This window comes from Mobula hypostoma, chromosome 11, assembly GCF_963921235.1.
Source record: "Mobula hypostoma chromosome 11, sMobHyp1.1, whole genome shotgun sequence".
NCBI lineage: Eukaryota > Metazoa > Chordata > Chondrichthyes > Myliobatiformes > Myliobatidae > Mobula > Mobula hypostoma.
Window position 1 is genome coordinate 17,557,905 of NC_086107.1, and position 25,111 is coordinate 17,583,015.

The window sequence follows — 25,111 nt, forward strand, 5'->3', positions numbered from 1 at the left end:
TTTCCAGAAGGGAGCTTTTGGAAAAGGCAGATTGCTGGGTGGGTAACGTCCACAATGATTTTTCCTGCTCTGTCTCGTCAGAAAGGAATGCAAAGCTGGCAGTGTACTCTGGGCCAACCCAAGTGTTCTTTGGCCAGCAGAACAGATCATGCACACTTTGTACGCACACTGAGGTGTTTCACCATTTGACTTACGATGACAGCTGGTGGAGGAGCCCAGGTAGGTTGTGGTACATGCAGAGAATGGAGGGTGGGAATGACAGGAGATTGGGGAAGGTAAAGGAGATAACCCATTTTGGACCTGTATTGTAGAATTGAGGAACTGGATGATGTGGGAGGAGGAATGTCATAATCAGATGGTGAGAGGTGGAGTTGCAAGAGGGCTTTACACTGTAGGTTGAGGCCCCGTTAGAGGCTCACTATCAGTAACTGCTGCGTACTGTAATTAGTTGTGCTCCACAAAGATTAAAGGTTAGCTCTATTTGTCACATGGACGTCGAAACATACAATAAACTGTGTCGTTTGCATCAAGTTAAATCAGCGAGGATTGTGCTGGGCAAGTGCTGCCATGCTTCCGGTGCCAACATAACATGCCCACAACTCACTGACCCTACCCATATGTCTTAGGAATGTGGGAGGAAACTGAATGACCCAGAGGAAACCTATGTAGTCGTGGGTAGCATGTACAAACTTCTTACAGACAGTGCTGGGAATCAAACCTCGATCTTACAGCTTGTGCTACTGAGGTGTTGCACTAGCTGCTATGCTACCAGGTAACTCCTTGCATGCCAGAGATTGGCATACATGCTGCAGCTCAACCAGGAGAATACTTTGTTAATCACTCTCTTTCTGGTAAACGATCATCGCAAACAATACTCTGCAACTTCCTTTTGGACTTGAGGGCAGTTTGATGTGGCAGAGCTGAGACGAGGCAGTGGACTTGTTGCGGAGAGTGAGGAAAACCTGAGGTTCGATTGATTTATGCACCAGACTGAATCGGAAAGGTTGGGATACAGGTCCCAGAGTGCATCGAAATGACTGAACCCGATGTTTGGAAGACTTAAACGATGGGCCAGATCAAAAAGGTCAGGGTGTCGGGTTTCGAGGCGAGGGTTGGGATGGTTTAGCTCACTACTCTGCTCTGCGCTGAACTAGGGGTCCGTGGACCGTCTCTCTTTGTGGCCTTCAGTTCAGAACACTGCTTGCGTTTATTGTTTGCATGATTTGATTTTTTTTCTCTCTGCACATTGGGTGCTTGACAGTCTTCCTTTTATGGGTTTTGTTGGGTTTCTTTGTTTCATAGCTGCCTGTTAGGAGATAAATCTCAAAGTTGTGTAATGTATACATTGATAATAAATGTACGTTGTACTTTGAAGTGCCTACCCTGGAGCTCCAGTCTGGAGGGAGCTTCATGTCCTGAAGATGCAGCAAGGTAAAATGTCTGTCACCTCAATTCCTTCTGCAAGAGTGGTGCACACCCTGGAATTTCAGTTTGAGCGTGGCAGAGTCTTCGAGCTCCAGCCAGCAGAGTGAATGTCTGCCCTAGAGTCCCAGTCTGGGGGTGGGTTTATGTCCTGGAGATTCAGCAGGAAGTTATTATCCATGAAGAACATCCTTTTTGTGTATACTCTGAGGGACTCGCATGTTCAACCGTACATAAGATTAGATTAGAGTAGATTAGATTAAATTATGAGGACATTCAGTCCTCGTTTATTGTCATTTAGTAATGCATGCATTAAAAAATGATACAATGTTCCTCCGGTATGGTATCACAGAAACACAAGACAGACCAGGACTAAAACTGACAAAAACCACATAATTATAACATATAGTTACAACAGTGCAAAGCAATCCCGTAATTTGATAAGAGCAGACCATGGGTACGGTAAAAAAAAGCCTCAAAGTCCCGATAGCCCCAACATCTCACGCAGATGGTTGAAGGGAGAAACTCTCCCTGCCATGAGCTTCCAGCGCCGCAAACTTGCCGATGCAGCATCCTGGAAGCACCTGAACACAGTCCGACTCTGAGTCCGTCCGAAAACTTCAAGCCTCCGACCAGCCCTCTGACACCGAGCACCGAGCACCACCTCTGCTGAGCGCTTTGACCCCGCCCCGGCCGCCGAGCAACAAGCAAAGCCGAGGATTCAGGGCCTTCCCCCCCTGGAGATTTCGGATCACACAGTAGCAGCGGCAGCAAAACAAGCGTTTCAGAAGTTTCACCAGATGCTCCTCCGTGCTGTCACGTCTGCCTTCATCAAATCAGAATTGTGCACGGCATCCTACTTGACAGATAACAGATATCATCACCGGAGAGGCCACGCGCGCTGTGTCACGTAGCCATCTTCTCCTCCTCCTCCAGAATGACAATGGTCACCTTAACCAATTTTCCAACTGTGCACGTGCGACCATTTTGTTGGCTTTCCCACCTGAGCACTGATGTTACAGAACTCAAGGCTTCTCTATCTTTTACTCTTCCTTAAGACTATTATTTTTCCCCCTGAATCAGACTACAGGTGTCCCCCGCTATTCGAATGTTCGCTTTACGAAACCTCACTGTTACGAAAGACCTACATTAGTTACCTGTTTTCGCTAACAGAAGGTGTTTTCACTGTTACAAAAAAAGGCAGTGCGCGAACAAAAAGCAGCGTGCGCCCTGAGCAGCCGCTCTCCCTAGGATTCGGAACTGCATTCTAGCCAGCATTGCTTAAACACATGCCTGTGAGCAGCCGTTAGCAAGATGAGTTCTAAGGTATCAGAAAAGCCTGAAAGAGCTCGTAAGGGTGTTACACTTAGCATAAAACTAGACATAATTAAGCGTTTTGATTGTGGTGAACGAAGTAAGGACAAAGTGAGTTTGGCTTGTGGAAGTTGACGAAGATGATGTTGAAGAGGTTTTGACATCCCATGACCAAGAACTGATAGATGGAGAGCTGATGCAATTGGAAGAGGAAAGGATAACAATCAAAACCGAATGCAGTAGCGAACGGACTGAAAGTGAAGTTGTCCAGGAACTGAACGTGAAGCAACTGCGTGAGATTTTTGCTGCAATGATAAAGTATGACTTTAATTTTGAAAGGGTACGTGGGTTTAGGGCATATTTGCAAAATGGTTTGAGTGCTTACAAAGAACTGTATGATAGAAAAATGTGCGAGGCTCAGCAGTCAAATATACTGTTGGTTTTTCAAGCCTTCCACGTCAGCCACAGCAGACGACGAACCTCGACCTTCGACGTCGAGGCGGGCAGTCATAGAGCTGCCTGCCCTAATGGAAACAGATGACGATGAGATGACACCCCAGTGTCCCACCACCCCAACCCCCGGGCTGCGGACAGATTCCGATTCGCGGAGAATGCAGCGGTAGCCGGGAGGCACACAGCACATCTTTAAGAAAAAAGCCGAAATAAACATGCTAATTAATTAGGTGCCGCCTGGCACGTAAATGTCGGCCCAGGTCAGAGGCAATTGCCTCCCGGCTACCGCTGTACCCTTGCATGCTTCGCGGATCGATATCGGTCGGCGCCCTGGAGGGTGGGAGCCACTTCACCACCCCAGCCTCTGAGGACTCAGCCTAACACACCATCATCAGTGTGCTCATCACTGTCCCAATTCCGGTAAGTGATACTACACTGTACATACATTATTTCTACTTTATATCGGCTGTGTATTTTTACGTGTTATTTGGTATGATTTGGCAGCTTAAAGATTACTGGAGAGAGTGTTTTTGTCGACAGCGCTTGCGTGAGATTTTCTGCTGGGAGCGCTTGCACCGTGTTTTTGCCGACAGTGCTTGCGTGAGATTTTCGCTACGGAGAACAGTGCAGGCAATGATTGTGGAAAAGTATTTCTACTTCATATAGGCTGTGAATTTATCACATCATTCCTGCTTTTACTATATGTTACTGTTATTTTAGGTTTTAGGTGTTATTTGGCATGATTTGGTAGGTTATTTTGGGGTCCGCGAACGCTCACAAATTTTCCCCATATAAATAAATGGTAATTGCTTCTTCGCTTTACGACATTCCGGCTTACGAACCATTTCATAGGAACGCTCTACCTTCGGATAGCGGGGAAAACCTGTATTCCTATCTATTACTCCTTTCTCACTAGCCAATGCCTCTGAAGGCTTATTGATTCACCCATGTACCCAGGAAAACTTGGATGCCTGAGCCATTTTTGTTTGTCACCCTGGCTGTGGAGGGGTATGGTCCTGAGGCTAGATTTACCTATCAGCAAAGCTTAATAGGTACTTCATAAAATTTCTTCAGAGCCAATATGTGTAAATTGTTATGGCTTTAGAAGTTGCCAGTTGGGTGGTGGTCTGTGAATCAGTGTAGTGGGACTGTTAACAACCATCTGTAATAATCTGCAGGTGACATCATCTGCTTTTATGCATTTAGTTACACACTATTGCTAATAACAACATGTAACAAAAAGGCGTATGTGTGTGACTGGTCTCTCTCTTTCCCTCTCACTCGCTGCTGCCGAGGGAAGGTGCCTGTGTATGACTGGTCTCTTTCTCCCTCTCACTTGCTGCTGCCGAGGGAAGGTGCCTGTGTGTGACTGGTCTCTCTTTCCCTCTCACTCGCTGCTGCCCAGGGAAGGTGCCTGTGTGTGACTGGTCTCTCTCTCCCTCTCACTCGCTGCTGCCGAGGGAAGGTGCCTGTGTGTGACTGGTCTCTCTCTCCCTCTCAGTCGCTGCTGCCCAGGGAAGGTGCCTGTGTGTGACTGGTCTCTCTCTCTCCCTCTAACTCACTGCTGCCCAGGGAAGGTGCTTGTGTGTGACTGGTCTCTCTCTCTCCCTCTCACTCGCTGCTGCCCAGGGAAGGTGCCTGTGTGTGACTGGTCTCTCTCTCCCTCTCACTCGCTGCTGCCGAGGGAGGGTGCCTGTGTGTGACTGGTCTCTCTCTCCCTCTCACTCGCTGCTGCCCAGGGAGGGTGCCTGTGTGTGACTGGTCTCTCTCTCTCCCTCTAACTCACTGCTGCCCAGGGAAGGTGCTTGTGTGTGACTGGTCTCTCTCTCTCTCCCTCTCACTCGCTGCTGCCGAGGGAAGGTGCCTGTGTGTGACTGGTCTCTCTCTCCCTCTCACTCGCTGCTGCCGAGGGAGGGTGCCTGTGTGTGACTGGTCTCTCTCTCCCTCTCACGCTGCTGCCGAGGGAAGGTGCCTGTGTGTGACTGGTCTCTCTCTCCCTCTCACTCGCTGCTGCCCAGGGAAGGTGCCTGTGTGTGACTGGTCTCCCTCTCCCTCTCACGCGCTGCTGCCGAGGGAAGATGCCTGTGTATGACTGGTTTCTCTCTCCCTCTCACTCGCTGCTGCCGAGGGAAGATGCCTGTGTGTGACTGGTCTCTCTCTCCCTCTCACTCACTGCTGCCCAGGGAAGGTGCCTGTGTGTGACTGGTCTCTCTCTTTTCCCTCACGCTCACAGCTGCCGGAAGATTGTGCCAGATTCCTGGATCTTGGGGAAGGTTTAATCAATGTGGTTTGTGATTAGACTCTGCAGTTCATGTTTTATGTGTTTCTGGTTTCTGGTTACTGCTTGTTCTTACTGCTATTTTGTACAATTTTGATAGAGGCGGACTGGCTTAGCGGCCTGCAAGTCAACGAGCAACACAGTGCTAAAATGAACTAAACTAAACTGACCTTTCCTGGATGCTTTCAATGATCTTGTGGTTTGATGTTTTATATTCTGTGTTTTTTCACTTGTTCTTGCTATTTGTGGGATTTGTTCTTTTTTTTGTACGTGGGGATGGGGGGGTTGATGCTTTTCTTTGAATGGGTTCCCTGGTTTTGTTTGTTTTGTGGCTGTCTGTGGGAAGATGAGTCTCAGGATTGTATACTGCATACAAACTTCGATAATAAATGTGCTTTGAATCTTACCTTACATGTAAAGTGATGTCATTATGTTACATGTATACATGAGTTATTTACAGGCAAATACACTACAGGCACTGTGCACATTTTGGGTTGGTCCATGTATAAAGTGTACATAGAGAAGCAAAAGACAATTTGGCACTTGTTGAGAACAGTGTGGCAAACAGCAACAGTTGGTTTTCTGATAAAATTTTGCAGGTGTGGCCCACATAAATAGTGTGCTATGCGATTCCTCGGTCTCTTGCTAGAACAATGAACACAAGAGCAATCTTGGTGCTAAAACAGTGATGCACTGCACCAGATTGTGTAACCCCTCCCCCTGTGCTATCAGCAAGCTATTTTATCATGAGTACAAAGGAGAGAGGAGCAGAATTGGCTATTTGGTCCATAATGGAAGCCACCATAGTTAGATTCCTTCTCCAATCCTGCTCAAACAGCCAGTCGTCAGTACAGAGGTCACATGGCTGTCTGCTTTCACTTGTTCAGTATTTCTGAGACACTTGGTCGAATTAATACCATAAGCTAAACAATTCACTTGTAATTGACTTTGGATTGAGCTGTAAGCCTCCCCATTTTGAGCAGGTTTTACCTTGGTTTGTGTTTTTTAATTCATTTGTGGAATATGGTCACTTTTGGAAAAACCAGCGTTTATTCGCTGCAACACACACAAAGATGCCGGAGGAACTCAGCAGACCAGGTAGCATCTATGGAAGAGAGTAAACAGTCGACGTTTTGGGCCGAGACCCTTCATCAGGATTTTATTCTCTGATTGCCTTTGAGAAGGTTTGGGTGAGTTGCCTTTGCATCCTTGAGGTGACAGGTAATCACTGACTGTCACTGTGAGGAGTACCACTGTGTAGACCGGGTATCCATTGCTTTCTTGTCCTCCTTGGTGATTGAGACATTTGTGAATTGTGCTTTTGACAAAGCCTTGGCAAGAAATTGCTATGCAATTTGTAGAGAGCACACATAATTCTACCACTGCATCACCGATGCAGGCAGCAATAGTTTAGGACTAAGAACTGTATGATACTCAAGAGGGCTGCTTTGTCCTGAGTGGTGTCAAGTTTCTTGTTTGTTGCCGGAGCTGCAGGAAAGCAGAGTATTCTATTACATCCTGAGCCATTGCCCTGCAGAATATGGGAAGGCTTTGTGGAGTCAGGGAGGTGAGTCACTGATCATCGGATACCCAGTTTTTGTAATTATAGTCACTGACTTTGTTCAAAATGATTTCTGATGTTAAATCTCTATTGGGAGATGCCTTATAGAGTAAAGAGAGAAGAAAACCAGAATCAGGTTTAACATCACTGGCATATGTCGTGAAATTTATTGCTTTGAGGCAGCAGTACAATGCAGTACATAATAAAAAGTCTATAAATTACAATTCTTTATCTATATATATAAAATTAAATTAAGTAAGTAGTAAGAGCAAAAGAATTAGTGAGGAGTGTCCGTAGGTTCCTGTCCATTCAGGAATCTGATGGCAGAGGGGAAGTTGTTCCGAAAACATTGAGTGTGTATCTTCAGGCTCCTGTACTTCCTCCTTGATGGTAACTCTGAGAAGAAGGCATGTCCTGGGTGTTCGGGTTCCTTAATGATGAAAAAAGTGAACCTCTGAGAGAGCCTAGTTTGCTGTTCTAAGAATGGTTACTGCTGCAATTCAAGCTACATTTTTTTAAAAGAATTTTTTGTCCGACTTGGAGCAAATTATTCCTGGTGATTAAACTTCCATGTGCATGTTCGGACATGACTTCTCACTGGTGAATTGAGCAATACGGAGTTGATACAGTTGAATAATATTCTTCTAGGCAGGCGCTCACCCAAAAAAAAAAATTCCTTCAGCGTCTGTATGTGCTCCTAGCGACGGACCCCTGAAGCACGTTTAACTCTGCAGGATCAGGACTCTGGAATGAAACATAATTGCTTTGTAAATCAATATCAGTTCTTCCTCTGAAGCAAAGTTGAATGAGCTTGGTGCACTTCTTCATGTACATTGTTGGTCTACTGTAGCTTTGCTAAACTTGTTTTTTAGTCGTGCTTTTGATTCAGGTTTGTTAAACAATTGGATGCATTGTCAACCACGTTGAAAGTAAACATGCAGAAGCATTGTTGCCCCAATGATGGCTGCAGGGCAGGATCACATCCTGGTTGGAGATTTCAGTGAGGGGAGTCGGTGCACTTAAGCTAAACTCTGCAGCTGTCAGTGTCCTCAGGGTTAACCCTTTGAGCTTTGCATTGTGTTTAGATCAGAAATGGAGCATTGAGTTCCTTTGCCATGTCCTCAGATACTTCTGCAAATTAATAATTGCACCGTAGAGTTTCTTGTTAATTCATCGCTATGGAAATAGAGGGGAGAGAGACACTTGATTTATATAATGATTATTTTTAAGGTTAGCTTTATTTGTCACATGCACATTGAAACATACAGCAAAACTCAGCATTTACATCAAATCAGATCAGCGAGGATTGTGCCGGGGAACCCCGCACCGCCACAAATATTGTACAGCGAGGATGGAAATGGTCTTACGATGGTGATTGAAGACACTGTGTTACCCATTTGTTGGATGAGTCCCCTTTTGAATGTAGAAGAACTTGTGTAAAGGATCGCTCGACAGCAAACAGAATTTTATTTTGAAGAGCTGCATTATCAAGTCCTTGCATACTTCTTTTCTGTTTCCTTATCTAATGCCGCTGTGCAAGCCCACAAGGTACATATTGGGAGTACAGAGATCCAACTTTCCATGCACTTAAGAAGATTGGTTCACAGTAAGGCATTTAGTCTCATGAATCTGGTTCACCATTCTGTAAGGGCAAGGGCAATCTATGAATTTACTCCAATTGCCTGGTTTTTTTTCCCTCTCATTTCCCTCATTTTATATATATCCTACAGTTAACAAAAATCTAGCAACCTCTGATGTGGAATTAACATTGGGTCAAAATTTGTTGTCCTCTGATGTGAAGACCAGTTCCAAATTCCTGCACCCTGTGTGTAGGAATGTCTTCTAATTTTATTCCTGAACGGCCTGGCTCTGTGTATTAGTGTATGACCCCTTGTGACAGATATAGCAAGCCATTAATACTTGTCAATATCTTCAAGGTTTTTGTCAAATTATCTCTTAAACCTTCCATATTTCAAGGACTACTATCCTTTATTAGTTCCCTTTTGGAGTTCGGATATCATTCTGGTGATCTCTGCACTTCTCTCCAAGGCCACCACATAGGTTCGTAACTTGTAAAAAAATCAACCAACGTAGGACAGCAGCCAACAGCATTGTTCTCATTATAACTACCGCTTGCACTGAGTAAATTTAAGGTTGAGTTATTGCATGCTACTCAAAAGTCATAATAGGTAGGAACACCTAAGACTGTGTGTAGAAATCATGTATTTGTGCATGTTAATTAGGTTTAGTTACAATTTCCCTGCATTAATCAAGATATCCAGTGCACCATTCTAATTGTGCAAGCTATATTGGCCTAACATGTGCAGACCCTTTAACCTACACAAAGATCAGCCTCGCCCTCCCCTCCCACATAACCCTCCATTTTCATCATCCATCTGCCTATCTAAGAGTTTCTTGAATGTCCCAATGCCTCTACTTCTATCACCACCTAGCAGTGCGCTTAATACACCTACCACTCTGTGTGTTTAAAAAAAAAGACTACCGCTAACATTTCCCTATACTTTCCTCCAAACACCGTAAAGTAATGTGCCTCTTGGACTCAGTCTCCCGATTAATGAAGGCAAACACACCATATGCCTTCTTAACAATCCTATCAACTTGTGCTGCAACTTTGAGGAATTGGTGGACATGGGGCCCAAGATCCCTCTGTTCCTCCATACTGTTAAGAATCCTTCCAAAAACATTACCACTGTGGCATCATACTATAACCCAGAAAATGTGGCACCACACAGGAAGATACAAAGGCAGCATGATAATGACCAGATAATTGTTTTTTGTCATATTGTTGATGTACAGATAAATAATAGACAGAATATTGTGGAGAATTCCAAATGGCCTCTTTAAATATTGCCACAGAATATTTAATATCCACTTCAATGAGTAAAAAGAGATTCTGCAGATGCTGGAAATCTAGAACAACAAACACAAAATGCTGAAGGAACTCAGCAGGTCTGGCAGCATCTTACTAATTGCATTGAACACCATTATCACCTCAACACTAATCAGTAAACTCCAAACCTGGGCCTCAATACTCCCTTGTATAATTGGAAACTGGATTTCCTCACTTGTAGACCCCAGTCAGTCTGGATTGGCAAAAACATCTCCTCCACACTCTCCATCAGCACAGGAGCACCACAGGGATGTGTGCTTAGCCCCCTGCTTTACACCTATGAGTATGTGGCTACGTACAGCTCCAACGCCATCTACAAATTTGCTGATGGCACCAATGTTGTGGGCCGTAACAAAGGGGGTGATGAATCAGAATACAGGAGGGTGATTTATACTCTATTCTTGGTTGGTCCAACTGTAACAAAACCAAATTTCCCTCGGGATCAATGAAGTATGACTATGACTATGAAAACTTGACTGAATGGTGTGATAGCAACAACCTCTCACTCAATATCAGCAAAACCAAGGAACTGATTGTAGACTTCAGGAGAGGAAAACCAGAGGTTTGTGAGCTGGTAATCAGTGGAGGATCAGAGGTGGAGAGGGTCAGTAACTTTAAATTCCTGGATGTCACTATCTCAGAGGACCCGTCCTGGATCCATCATATAAAGCAGGATCACTCATCATCAAAGATCCTCACAACCCAGGCCGTGCTCTTTTCTCGCTGCTGCCATCAGGTAGAAGGTATGGGTCCCTCAGGACTCGGACCACCAGGTTCAAAAATAGTTACTACTCCTCAGCTACCAGGCTCTTGAACAAAAAGGGACAGCTACACTCATTTAAGGATTTGGTTATATTGTTATTTCATGCTCATTATTTATTGCTATTTGCTTATAACTGCATTTACACAGTTTGTTTACAGTTAACAGTTCCTGATGTTTACAGTTACTGTTCTATAGATTTGCTAAGTATGCTCGCAGAAAAAGAAACGAATCTCAGGGGTGTATGTGGTGACATGTATGTACTCTGATAACAAATTTTTCTTTGAACTTTGTCCATTACGCCACTGGCGTTTAGGGCAGCCTGAAGGGCCTCCATCTTTGGCCATGTTTAGAGCTTCATCATGTAAGTAGCTTCCAATCTGTTTTCATTACTGTCAGTCTTGCAAGTCCCGAACAGAGGCTCAGGAATACCGTCACCCTCAGATGTAAAAGGATTCTTTTTGGCTGGTTCCGTAACAATTTTGTTTTACTAGTTAGAGTTGTTAGGCATGAGTTGAACCCCCAAGCCTGGATGACCGGTGGACCACTCTTAGTCTGGTCTTTGCCCTTTGACCTGTTTGGTGTGGGTGACCCTACCAAGAGCATAATGCCTTGACTCCAGCCAGCATGGCTCACCGGGTCAGTGAGGCTGGCAAGCCTCCAAACCTAGCAGCAAGGTTGTGGTCCTCTTGGAGGTCAGGCAGCGTCTATGGAAATAAATAAACTGTTCCCATTTCGGATGGAGATCCTTCTTCAGGACTAAAGGGAATTGGTTTGAATGTTTCATTCAAGAAGCGTGCAACAATGCAGAACAGATCTTCAAAATTCAAATTAAATTTATTATCAAAATACATGTATATATCACCTTGAGATTCATTTTCTTGCAGACATGTGCAGGAAAATAAAAATACAAGAGACAGTATGAAAAACTATAAATAACAGAAATTGAAAAAACAACCAGTCTGCAAAAGAAGGCGAATTGTGCTAATAAAAAATAAATAAGACTGAGAACATGAATTGTAGAGTCCTTGAAAACAAGTCTACAGTGAGACGATTGGATTGGAGTGGCAGCATAAGTTTTGTGCTTAAGGCTCAGGTGAGATATGAACTGACAACCTTCTGACTCACTGGTGCGACTACTACCTACTGACTCTGATTCACTGCAAACATAGCTGTCTAGTTATCAGGCATTAGGGTTAACAAGATGCATCTTGTTGTTCAGTCTTTGTAGGACAGATTTGAACATCAGACTGTTTATGGTGGTAGCTAGACGTGCATTTCAGTTCTCTACATTCATTCTCATCTGCAATGGTCTGTGCAGGCCACTGGTGTGTTCATGTATCCAAGTGTGGAAGGATGAGGCCTTACACTGAAAGGATCAGGGGTCAACTTTATTCATCATTATGTACATGTATTTGGAATTTGCTGAGGCGTTTTGTCATGACAGGGAAAGGGAATTTCCATGAGACTACACACAAGAATTAATAGGAAGCTGAACTGATTGTACTGACAGTTTAGTAGAGGTCCTGTTGGTTGGCACTGACTATCCATGGAGAGGCATCAGAGAGTCCAGGCTGAGTTCTTAGAAACTCTCCACAAGATCTTAGAAACTGTATGCTTCAAGCTCTAGCTGGCAAGTGGATTTTTATAGATTTCATAATAAACTTTGGACTGTTCCTGGGCCTAGCATGTAAGTACAATTTTGAAGAACGTACGACAGTGCCTCTACTTCCTTAGAAGTTTGTGAAGATTCGGCATGACATCCAAAACTTTGACAAACTTCCATAAATGTTTGGTGGAGAGCATATTGACTGGTTGAGTCATGGAAACACCAATGCCCTTGAACGTAAAATCCGACGGCCCGTCACAGATAAAATCCTCCCCACCACTGAGCACATCAACACAGAGTGCTGTTGCAGGAAAGCAGCATCCATCATCAAGGTCCCTCACCACCCAAGGCGTGCTCTCTTCTAGCTGCTGCCATCAGGAAGAAGGTACAGGAGCCTCAGGACTCACACCACCAGAAGGAACAGTTATTACATTTTATCTATATATCTATCTTATCTGTCTCTCTGTCCCTCCTTCACAAATTTGCAGTATACAACTCTGTGACTTGGCTGTCTGGTGGGAAGACAATTCTCACTGCTATATACACCATATGTACTTTGATAGTGAATGTACTTTGAATCTTTGTATTTGGACAGTTCGTTGTTTTTTGAGCATTGGTTGTTTGCCTATCCTGTTGGGTGCAGTCTTTCATTGATTCTGTTATGGTTCTTAGATTTATTGAGAGTGCCCACCGACAAGAAACTGAATCTCGGGTTTGTGAATGGTAGCATCTATCTACTTTAATAATAAATTTATTTTGAACTTTGAACTGTAATAGAAACATATAAAAGAAGAAACAGTGCAAAATATTTACATTTATGATCAATAATATCAGTAGTGTTAACTAGCTCTTTAAAACCGTAGCACCATTGCCACTCATGGGCCCTGGGTTGATAGACAAGGTCAATCTACATCCACAGTGGGGTGAGGGAGGAGAAATTGTTGCTTGTTCATTGAATCCTTATCCCACTCTGTTGCCAAGTGCCGATGACAAACTCTATATCTGCCAATGACTGTTTGTCGGAGCAGCAAATGTGATTGCTGCCTGACAAACCTTGACAAACTTCTATAGGTGGGCAGTGGCAAGTATATTGATTGGCTGCTTCACTGCCTGGTATAGGCAGACCAATGCCTTTGAATGGAAAATCCTACAAAAGGTAGTGGATTCTGCCCAGTACCTAACGGGTAAAGTCCTCCCAACCTCCCAACTCACATGAAGTGCTGTTGTAGAAAAGCAGCATCTATCATCAAAGATCCTCAGGCCATGCTCTTTTCTCGCTGCTGTCAACAGGCAGAAGGTACAAGAGCCTCAGAACTCTCACCACCTGCTCCAACACCAGTTACTACCCTTCAAGCATCAAACTCTTGAACAAAAGAGGATAATTACACTCATCTATTGAGACGTTCCCACAGCCTATGATCTCACTTTAAGGACTCTTTATCTTGTTATTTCATGCTTTCATTATCTATTGCTATTTATTTATAGTTGTGTTTCAACAGTTGTTGTTTTCTGTGCTCTTCCCTTCTATTGATCCAGTTTACAGCTGCTATTCTACAGATTTTTGCCCAGTATGCCCGCAGGTAAAAGAATCTTAGGATTGTACGTGGTGACATGTATGTACTCTGATAATAAATTTTACTTTGAACCTTGAAAGTAATTCATGAGTGCTCATTGAGCAGTAAGAATTGTTACGGATACGGGACAAAAAAACCCACAACTTTCCTGAGTTGAATGCATGCAGCTTTCTGGAATTCCACTAATCATTAGTGAATTCCATTCTGAAAGATCTAAGTTTAGAGAGGCTACCTTTATCAACAAAGCTCTCCCGGACATGCCCTCTTCTCATTGCTACTGTCAGGGAGGGGGAACAGGAGCCTGAAGACTCACATTCAACGTTTTAGGAACAGCCTCTTTCCCCCACCATCAGATTTCTGAATGGACGATGAATCAACCCACAAACACTACCTCGCTAAACTTATCTGCTTTCTTCTTGCATCACTTGTTTAGTATCATACATACATATATACAGTACATGCACTTCTGTGCAAAAGTATTAGGTGTGTGTGTAGAAATATATCGATAGCTAGGATGCCTAAGGCATTTCTGCAGTACTGTGCCAAGATCTTAGGTATATATATATTTACTAGGATGTCTAAGACTTTTGCAGAGTACTGTAATAATTTTATGTATTGCACTGTACCGCTGCTGTGAAAACAAACAAATTTCATGACATCTGTGAGTGATGATAAACCGATTGTCGACTGAGAGTGGGAAGAGGCAGGGAGAGGAGAATCATGGTTGGGAAAAGGGGAAGGGAGAGGGGATGGAACATGAAGCACCAGCGGACATTCTGTAATGATCAATAAACCAATTGTTCAGTATCAAATGACCTTGTCTGATGGCTCAGTGCTGGGTGTGTCTGCACCTGTGCCACCCAACCCCCGCCCTCCCCTTGCACGCCTTCTTTGCCACCCGTCTCACACCTCTCCCATGTGCTCCACCCTTGCCATTCCCAACGTCCTTTGCTCTTGCCAGATTTACAAACTCGCTCTCTGCTCCACATTGACAAATACTGTACTGTGCAAAAGTTTTGGGCACTATATATATATAGATCTTTATGATAAACATATTGATTTTTAATCTGCATGTTCCTCTGAGATTAAAGTTTGGCTTTCTAATGTGGGACCCCTGCTGTGGTCACAGAATTAAAGGCTGCATAGGCTTATTGGCATTTACCTTGGCCCTGAGCTTTTTATTTTGCTTTTATAAATTATTTACTATTTGCTTTATAATCACTCCTATATAACTGAATGTATAACCGAACCACGCAGTATAACTGAATATTTTTGCTGTGATCTCTGTAGCATCATAACCCGCTTTACAAAGAATGATTTTGACACACTAAACAGAAGTCCCTGTGAAACCAGCAATATGGTATAATCAGATACTTATGAGGAGATTAGTACATAGTTTTTTTCATATATCTGTGTTTGTTTTGATCACATTATGAGGTTAAGTAAGCTGCTCTGTGAACAAACTTAAAAATCTCCCCAACCATCAGGTACAGATTGGATGTCTATTTTATGTACCATGTGTTTCAGTAGCAATGCACAATGCTGAAAATTTCTCAGGAGCACACAGTGGCATTTGGACTTCCTGTGTGTGTTTTTCAAGTATAACATATGCAGTCAAAAATCCACTTTCCTGGACCATTGGATGCTTCTCAGACCTTATAAGGAAAAAAGACAATCTAAAATCTGCTTGCGAAATACTGTTTCAGGCATTTCCAGCAGACCCCTAGATCAATATCAGGTCCCTTGCATATAGAAATGGAAAGCCAAATCTCTTTATTAGGTCTCTTCACAGCGTGAGTCTGAGAGGGATTTTCAGTGATTACCACCAGATGAAGATAGATAAAAGTCTGCATGATCAATTAGAAATATAATGAAACAGAACAAAATTGATGAATACTTCAGACAAGAGTGCCATTGAGCAGAATGGAGTTTGGTTTGCTTGTAATTTGAAGAATGATAGTATTACTTTTGGGAAGCAATTCTGAAGGGGACTGACATGCTAGATGTTGATAGTTGTTTTCTTCTGACTAAAGGCTAAGCAAAGGGGTTAGGCTTAGAAAGAGGGTTCCATCCATTTCACACTTAGGTGAAGCAGAAATCTCTCAGTTGTTAGGATGGGAAACAGCTTCTCTCCACCACCCCCCCCCCCAACCACCAGCTGTAAGACGACTGAACTCCCTGTCACCATCCAGGATCTTACGACAGGAAGGATGTGGATGCTATAGAGAGAGTGTAGAGGAGAGTTACAAGGATGTTGCCTGGATTGGAGAGCGTACCTTATGAGAATAGGTTGCATGAACTTGGCCTTTTCTCCTTGGAGCGACGGAGGGTGAGAGGTGACCTGATAGAGGTGTATAAGATGATGAGGGGCATTAATCGTGTGGATAGCCAGAGGGTTTTTCCCAGGGCTGAAATGGCTGAAATGGCTAACATGAGAGGGCACAGTTTTAAGGTGCTTGGAAGTAGGTACAAATGAGATGTCGGGGTAAGTTTTTCCACACAGAATGGTGGGTGCATGGAATGCACTGCTGGCGGCGGCAGTGGAACCAGATACAATTGAGTTTTTTAAGAGATTCTTACATAGGTACATGGAGCTTAGAAAAATAGAGGGCTTATGCAGTGGGGTAATACTAGGAAGTTTCTATGGTAGGTTACATGGTCGGCACAACATTGTAAGCCGAAGGACCTGTAATGTGCTGTAGATTTCTATGTTTCTATGTTTCTTGGAAGACTCTACTCCAAATATGTTAAGTTGATTCAAGACAAATGGGAAGATTTTAATCGTGAAGGGTATCAGATTAGATTAGATGATGTATGAATCAGGCAGGAAAGTCAATGTAGGGAATGGTATTAGCCATGATCCAGTTGTATGAGGGAACAAGATCCTGCTCCTATCTCTTAATGTATTTGAAAGCAAGTAGAACTCTTCTTTGTAATTAGGAGTACTACTTCAATGCTGGAGTAATCATTTTATCAGTGATTGGCCTGACCCTCTCACTTTCTGGCCTTGCCTTTCGATGTTCCCTAGGCATCTATCAGGTAGGCATGCTGCTGATGGGGCCAGAACACAGGCCAGCAGATACTCATCATTGTAGAACTGAGGCAAAAACAGCTGCAGTGCTCTCAATAGGTACTTCTAGCCCAAGAACTATGTTCATATGCAGGATGGTGATGGTCAAGCTGTCTGTACTGTCAAGGAACTTGATCTGACAATTTCTGTTTAAGAGTTGGCTACCTGCTATAATCTATGTACAAAGTTTTGTAACTTCCAAGTGAATGTGGAACTCTTGAACTTCAGTGGATTTCTGTTGATTGCTCAGTTGGGCTGAAGCATTAGGCTCCTCATGGCAAAAGAGCATGGGTGTCCATTTTTCTAGGGAAATGCCTAATGAACCTGTGCAGATAAGCCAGCCAATTAACAGGCCTACTTAACAAAGAAAATCAGTTTGAGGAAGAAGAGCAGTCAAGCTAATTTTCATCATTTTGATTTCACTACATTTAGATGTATTTTTTCCTCTGGTATTATTATTTTTTAATTAAGGAAATTCATGGGCATTGACACACACAAAATGCTGGAGGAACTTGGAAGTCAGACAGAATCTATGGAAAGGAATAAGGAGTTGATGTTTCAGGCTGAGACCCTTCATCCGGCCTTGAGCTTTGAATTGCTTTCTCAACTGTAAAATGAGGACGACAACTTAACTGGTTCTTAAAGCAATGATGTGAAGTACTGCTTCTTGTTTTTCAGATGGGAGTCAGCTCCTCAGTTGAAGATAGCAGCAAGATTAGCTTGAAGTTTACTTATCACATGAATATCGAAACATACAGTGAAATGCTTTGTTATGCTTCAAATCACATCAGCAAGGATTGTCACTGAGCAGCCCGCAGGTATCGCCATGCGTCTGGCACCACCAAGAGAATAAATATTTAGTGTGCATTTTTTTATTTTGTTGCTTTCCTATCGAGGAAACTTTGAGCCTTGTGGATAAAGTTCTTAATAAATATTGTAGCGGCAAACACAAACCAAACCAAAACCAAAACAATTGCTGCTGCCTGCGACCTTACTGATATGTTATACTTGCATGATGTGCCCCCAGCTCCAATGATTGCCCCAAAACTCAAATCCTTTATTAGCAATCAGGAAACATACAATCTTGAAGCAGTGAAACTTAAGCGGTACACAAGTGTGAGCTAAGCACAATTAAGTGTTATTGAGTGGTCAGCAAAAGATATATCTGCCAGTCTCAAACTACAAACTGCAATGAAATAAACAAGAAAACGTGACTTATTGCCTTCTGTTTTACCACAGCCCCACTTATGTGACTAGTTACTATGATAAGCATAATAAATGCACCACACAGATTACAATGCAGATGGAGAACAAATGCATGGCTCCTACAAATATTTTGCAAGTGTCTTTCCAAAATTGTGAGATACCGTAAATGTTGAATGATAAGAAAGTGTATGGATAGTTTGTTTGATCATTGTGTGCTGTGTTGTATAACATGGGTAATCATGATCTTTCCATGACCATGATTGCTGTTGGCAACTTTGTCTACAGAAGTGGTTTGCTGTTGTCTTCTTCTAAGCAGTGTCTTCGCGAGACAGGTCACCTCATCCGTTATCAATACTCTTCAGAGATTTTCTGCCTGGCGTCAGTGGTCGCGTAACCAGGACTTGTTATATGCACCAGTTGCTCATATGGCCATTCACCACATGCTCCCATAGTTTTACACGACCCTGATTGGGGGGGGCTAAGCAGATGCTACACCTTGCCCAAGGGTGACCTGCAGGCTAGCAGATGGAAGGAACGCCTTACACCTCCTTTGTTAGAGATGTATCTCCCCACACCACTCGTGTATGGATAGTATAAACGTCAAGTATTATGCCACTTAGCATCTTCAAAATTTGATAAATTGACCAAATAAAATGATAAAAGAAGCAAAAATATTATTTGACTTCATGATTTTTCATCCAGCCCTGGAGTGATGGGTGAAGGACTGAAGTATCACTAACATTGTTTTGTTGTGTAAAAAAGAAGAGAAAATAATTATAGACCAGCTTTTTTAACTTTGGTTGTGAATGAATTATCAAAATTTATTCTTAGTGAATATTAAAGGGAAAGCTTTATCAATGTTAGATGAGCATCTAATTAGACGAGTCATGTCTGATAACATGATTGATTTTTTTTCTAAGGAGATAACAAGGTGTTTTGATGACAAGATGTTTGATACAGCTTACATGGATTTCAGCAAGGCCATTAACCAGCAGTTTACAGCACACTGCTGAGAAAGAGAAAGTACCTGGGATCCAAAGATGGCTGGCAAATTGGATCCAAAATTAGCTCAGTGGTGCAAGTAGAGGGTGATGATTGACAGGTGTATTTATAATTGGCAGGCCATTGCCTGTTATATTCCAAAAGCTTTAGTACTTAATCCCCTTTTCTTTTTTGGAAAAATTAATGATTTAGATATAATGGTTGGAGACATGATAACTAAGATTGCAGGTGATACAAAATAATTGGCCATGTTGTTCACAGTGAAAAGGAAAACTTTGGATGACAGGGGACATAGGTGGTCTGTTCAGATGGGCAGTAAAGTGGTAAATGAAATATAGTCTGGAGAAGTCTAAGATAAAACATTTGAGAAGATAGAACAAGGCAAAGGAAGAAACAATAAATGAAGTGAGAGGGAAACAAAGACCTTGGAGTAAAGGGAGACATAATTGAAGAATATAAAATTATGGGACCCACAGGTGAAAAACAGAATAGACATTTTCTCCCTTAGCAAAGGTGTTAAAATCAGGGGGATTATATTTAATGTAAAAGTTTGAAAGGTGAGAAGTAATAAGAGGTAATGCTTGTTCACTGACAGCACAGTCAAGGTTTGGCGCAGCTGCCTGGAAGAGCAGTAGAGGCAGATAATTACTTGGATATATATACAGTGTCACAACGTGAAGGACGATGTTGGAAGATTGATTGTGTTCTGGTCAAAAAGGGGTAAACAAATTCCTGGTCATTTTATTTTTTTCTGCTTCTGTGACTGATAAGTAGTTGAAATGGAACAGAAGGAGGTGAATATGGAACTTAAACAGTAGCATAAACCTAGTATTTAAATAAGAGATAACTCCATGCAGCAGAGCAGAAGATGAGCTGAAGAACTAGGGACATTTTTGAAACAAATAATTTTTTTTTCTCTCAGTGAACTGTTCCCACAACCGATGGACTCGCTTTCAAGGACACTTCATCTCATGTTCTCGATATTTATTGCTTACTTATTTCTTCTTATTATTATTTTCTTTTATGGATTTGCAGTTTGTTGTCTTTTACACATTGGTTGTTTGTCCGTCTTGTGTGCATTCAAGTCATTTATTGTCATTTAACTATATACATGTATATAAGCACATGACGTATAGAGAAATGGGACAGTTCTCCAAACCAGGGTGTAAAGCACACTAGTACACATAACACACAATAATTTATGAAGAATCACACATATATAACACTAAAGTGCATTAGTATTAAATATTGTAAGGTATAGAATAGATTAACCAGTGACACTTCAAATATGATGTGGCAGGTAGTTAAGAAGCCTAATGGACTGGGGGAAGAAACTGTTTCTCATCCTGACCGTTCTTGTTTTTATGCATCGGAGTCTCCTACCTGATGATAGAAAGTCAAAGAGGATGTTGGATGGATGGTTGGGATCTTTAATAATACTAAAAGCCCTGCGCACGCAGCGCTCCTGAAAAATGTCCCTGATGGATGGTAGGGAGACCCCTATGATCCTCTCAGATGGTCTCACAGTCTTTGTAGGGACTTCTGGTCTGATGCTTGACTGCTCCCATACCAGACGGACATGCAACTTTGTCAGGATGCTCTCAATAGTGCTCCTGTAAAATGCAGTTAAGATGGGGGCGCGAGTGGGGAGGAGCCTTGCTTGCCTCAGTCTTCTTGGGAAGTGGAGGCACTGCTGTGCCTTCTTATTCAGGGAGGTGATATTAAGGGACCAGGTAAGGTCATCCATGATGTGAACTCCGAGGAACTTGGCGCACTTAACTCTCTAGGGAAGAGCAATGTATTTGCAAAGGGGGATGGTTTGTCTGCACTTTCCTGAAGTCCACAATGATTTCCTTTATCTTCTCCATGTTCAGGCCTAGGTTGTTCTTCTCACACCAATCCACCAGCTTCTCCACTTCCTCTCTATACCCTGTCTCGTCATTGTTTTTGGTAAGGCCAACCGCTGTTGAGTCATCCGCAAACTTGATGGTACGGTTTGAGCTGGATCCTGCAACACAGTCATCCATCAGCAGCGTGAACAGCAGTGGGCTGAGCACACAGCCTTGGGGGAAGACAGTCTTTAGCATGATGGGACTAGAGACGTTGCTGCTCACACGGACTGACTGTGGCCTTACTGTTAAGTCTAGTATCCAGTTGCAGAGGGAGATGTTGAGAGCCAGCGAGGGCAGTTTTCCCGCAAGTGTCACCGGTGTTGAATGCCGAACTGAAGTCTATAAAAAGTAACAAGAGGGTTTCGGCCCGAAACGTTGACTGTACTTTTTCCCATAGATGCTGCCTGGCCTGCTGAGTTCCTCCAGCATTTTGTGTGTGTTGCTGTATAAGCAGTAGTCTGGTGTTTGAGACCCCATTTTCCAGGTGGGATAGGACAGTGGAGGGCAGAGGCTGTTATGTCATCAGCAGATCGATTTGAGCATTTCATAATGGTTGATGTTGATGTCACCAGCCGATAGTCATTAAGGCAGGTCACTGTTGCCTTCTTTGGCACTGGAAACCGAAAACCTTGAAAACTAAGTGGACAATGGATTGTTCCAGAGAAATGTTGAATATATCTGTCAGCTGGGCTGTGCAGTCTTTCATAACCCAACCTGGTATATTATCAGGCCCGATAATGAAATGAATCTTTCATTGATTCTGTTATGGCTGTTGGATTTACAGAGTATGTCCGCAATACTTAGTAAAACAAATCTCAGGGTTGTACAGTATGAAGGTAATACATTTACTTTCAACTTTGAACTTTGTTTACAAACAAGTCTTTTTTTTGTTTCCTAAAAGATAATGAATATTCTGTTGCATGATAAATAAGAGCATAAATGGAAATTGCATCATGTTTTATGCATTTCTGCAGCATATCATAGAATTAATATTTCTGGAATGAAAAGTAAACTTGAAAGTAATATTGTTCTTCTGCTGAATTGCATTGATGTGTGGTGGGAATTTTGCCTAGAAGCATTGGGAATATTGAATACCTGCATCCTAATAAGGAAGTAACATTCCAAAGATAATCAAGCTATGTGAAAGTGAGGGATTTATCATCATTTGTGCTCTAGCAATGTTGGAGTTAAGGAATGCTGACATGTTTCTAGAATTTCAAGGTTACCATGGAGATGGTGGTATTACTTCATGTTGGACAAGCCACGTGGGCTAATGCAATCTATTTGCAGGATTATCTATTTCATCAGTTTTCTATATTTATAATATTATTTGAAAATTCCTTCATGCCGCAGCAGGAGGCTGTCCCTGGCTCATGGCTTGTGGCCTGTCAAGTCGACTGTCCTATGGCAAAGAAATCTGGGGATTGTTTCACACCTGGATCTCATTGAATATACTAATGTTAATGGAGATGGACATGCAGCTATGAGGTAGCTCCTTCCCACAAGTTTGTGGTGGAATTCCTCTGGAAATTCCAGCTAGCTTCTTTGTTAAATGTTGTCTCAATAAGATTTAATGCTTCAGCTTGTTTTGAACTGGCCTGCAAAAGCAAAGTCCAACTTACCTTCATAGATTACAAATAGCACTCTGTTTCCATTACTTTAGGAGAACCTAGCTATTCACTGGCTTTATTAGGCTGCCAGATTCAACTGTGTAACATTTTTGCACATCTTACTGAACAATGAGCCCATGGAAGGGCTTGTTCACAACCCTCTATACACATACTTTGGGAGTAGGGTATACAAATATTCTTCCAAATGGAGTGCTAGAGGAGTTTGATGAAAACACCACCCTGCTTATGCTCCATTGGCGTCAACGTGGCTGCCATGACCTATTTTGCTCTCCTATTATGATGAACTTGGGAGGGATTTTGTTTTGATCCAATTCTGCAAGCCATCATTGACTAAAAATGTGAGATAGAATATCTGTCACTTGTTGCATTTTTAGTCTGCCATTTGTGAAGTGGAACTCTTGTATGAGGCATCCAATTCTGAAGTTGATTGGCTCATGATGTTTCTCAAATGTAATAGTCTTGTTAAAAGAACTGTTGTTCAGAGCTCGGACCCAGAGACAGAGTTTTGCAGATATAGCTAGGACGGTACAGATTATGGAAGGAGAATGAAAATGGAGATCAGCACTTAAGAACAAACTGCAGAATAGCAAATAAAAATGGGAAAAAGATACTGAATCAGTTGTGTTCATTAAAAGACTTGGAAAGGTACTCAATGTGAAAACAGGAGTGAATGGAACAGCTACACTCTGCAAGAGTTTAGTCAGTTAAACAGTAATGTATCTCAGGTATTTGAAGTGTTTTCAGAAGGGGCTAACCAAATAATTGATAAACAAAGCGATTGAAGATAAATGCATTGTTTTGCAATCTCAGGGAGAATGATTTGCTGCACTTATCTTGCTTCCAACTGGTATATGGAGGTGAAGAGGACATAATACATCTTGAAAGGTGCACAGGGTCCACAACTGTATTTTCAGAGGTTCCTCTTATTCCTCGTAACCTCTTGATTAACTGTGTAATACTGGTGGTATAGCATCATTGCACCACTGCCTAGAAACATGTTTGTGCCATAAATTTTCGTTGAAGACATTGCGGTCATAATTTCCAAGAAAACTACACCAGATGTACAAAGCCATGTGCCTCCGATCACTTGGAAGTAAGCTGAATGTGGAGCCCTGCCAATGTATGCTGCTCCCAGAATGCTAAGATCTTATTCCAAGGGACAAATTTCACTTTTGCAGTTCATCACAGCTGAAGACGTGTTCCTTTTTTTTTGTTCCAGATACTTGACAGATGGTGGGTTGGGACTCTATACTCGTCGACTTAACCGCTTGCCGGATGGAATGGCTGCCGTGCGAGAAAATGTCCAGCGAAATACATCCATAGGCCTGGGTGACGCAGACAGGTAGGAATCTTGAGAAGTACTATTGTCCACAGCTATAAAAGTTGCTTGAAGATACCATGGTTTTAAAATATTTTCCCCCTAATTTTGTGGAAGTAGAAAATCTTTATCACCTTTCTTGTGACTAATTTTGCCATTTTGGTTTGCCCTGACTTTTGTTCTGCAGCTGCCTTTGTTCTTTATATTGCTCAAAGGTGAATGGAACTGAAATACTGAATAGCCATGGTGTGATTGAATGATCTGACAGACTAAATGGGTTGAAAAGTCCAAGTCTGTTCACATCACGTGTTGTCCAGTTTTCAGACAGGGGGGCTAAATTGCCTTTTAAGATTCCAACTGAATGTTCTCTGCTGTAAAATGATTTTCAATCCAAAGCACTGACAGGTATAGCATTTGTCCAGGGTGCTTGATGAATGCATTGGTTTGATCATAGTAAACAAGGCGTATGTCAGGATGACCAAAGCATCCGAAATTCAGATTACAATGCCACTGTTAAGAAAAAACTGTCAATGGAACTGTGGGGCTGGATCGGCAGATAATAACGAGGAATGTTGAATCTGGAAGCAACGCTTCCTGTCTTTTGTTCGTATGTAATCTAATGAATTTATCTTGCACCTGGGAATCAAGAGCCAGCGGTGTAGAATAATATAAAGACAGCTGATAAGCGAATTTCAAAGGATAGAATTTACCAGGTATTCTTTATACGTGGAGACAGAATGGAAGATAAAGACCCTTTACTTGAGAACCCCTTTACTCTATCACAATGTGATGCAAAGCATGGCTCACTTTCAAAAAAATCTGAAAGGACTTCCTTTGAGGCAAAACAGATTTGAAACTATAAATTTACATATTTGTCTTATGTTTGGGTTTAGACTTTTCCAACATTGTAACTCCTCAATAGTTTTTGCAAGGTGCTGTAAACATTTCTAAAACTATTATTGTCATTTATTGTTTCAGCTGTGCATTAGCATTCCACGCAAAATCAGATGGATTCAAGTAAATATTGGAACTTCTTCATGTTTCTGTTGCCAAAGTAAACAAGACATCTGGGGGATAATCCTTTGCTTTAAATACCTTCCAGAGTTAAAG

General features: G+C 42.4%; 1 protein-coding gene across 12 annotated transcripts in view; it reads left to right on the top strand.

Moving 5' to 3' along the window:
• Window positions 1–25,111, top strand: part of nav2a (neuron navigator 2a) — a 1,052,051-nt gene that overhangs the window by 814,542 nt on the left and 212,398 nt on the right. For all 12 annotated transcript variants that reach the window (XM_063061719.1, XM_063061711.1, XM_063061712.1 and 9 more), the window contains one exon: window positions 23,903–24,025. In XM_063061719.1, the coding sequence (XP_062917789.1) occupies window positions 23,903–24,025 (123 nt within the window). The remainder of the gene's footprint in view (window positions 1–23,902; window positions 24,026–25,111) is intronic.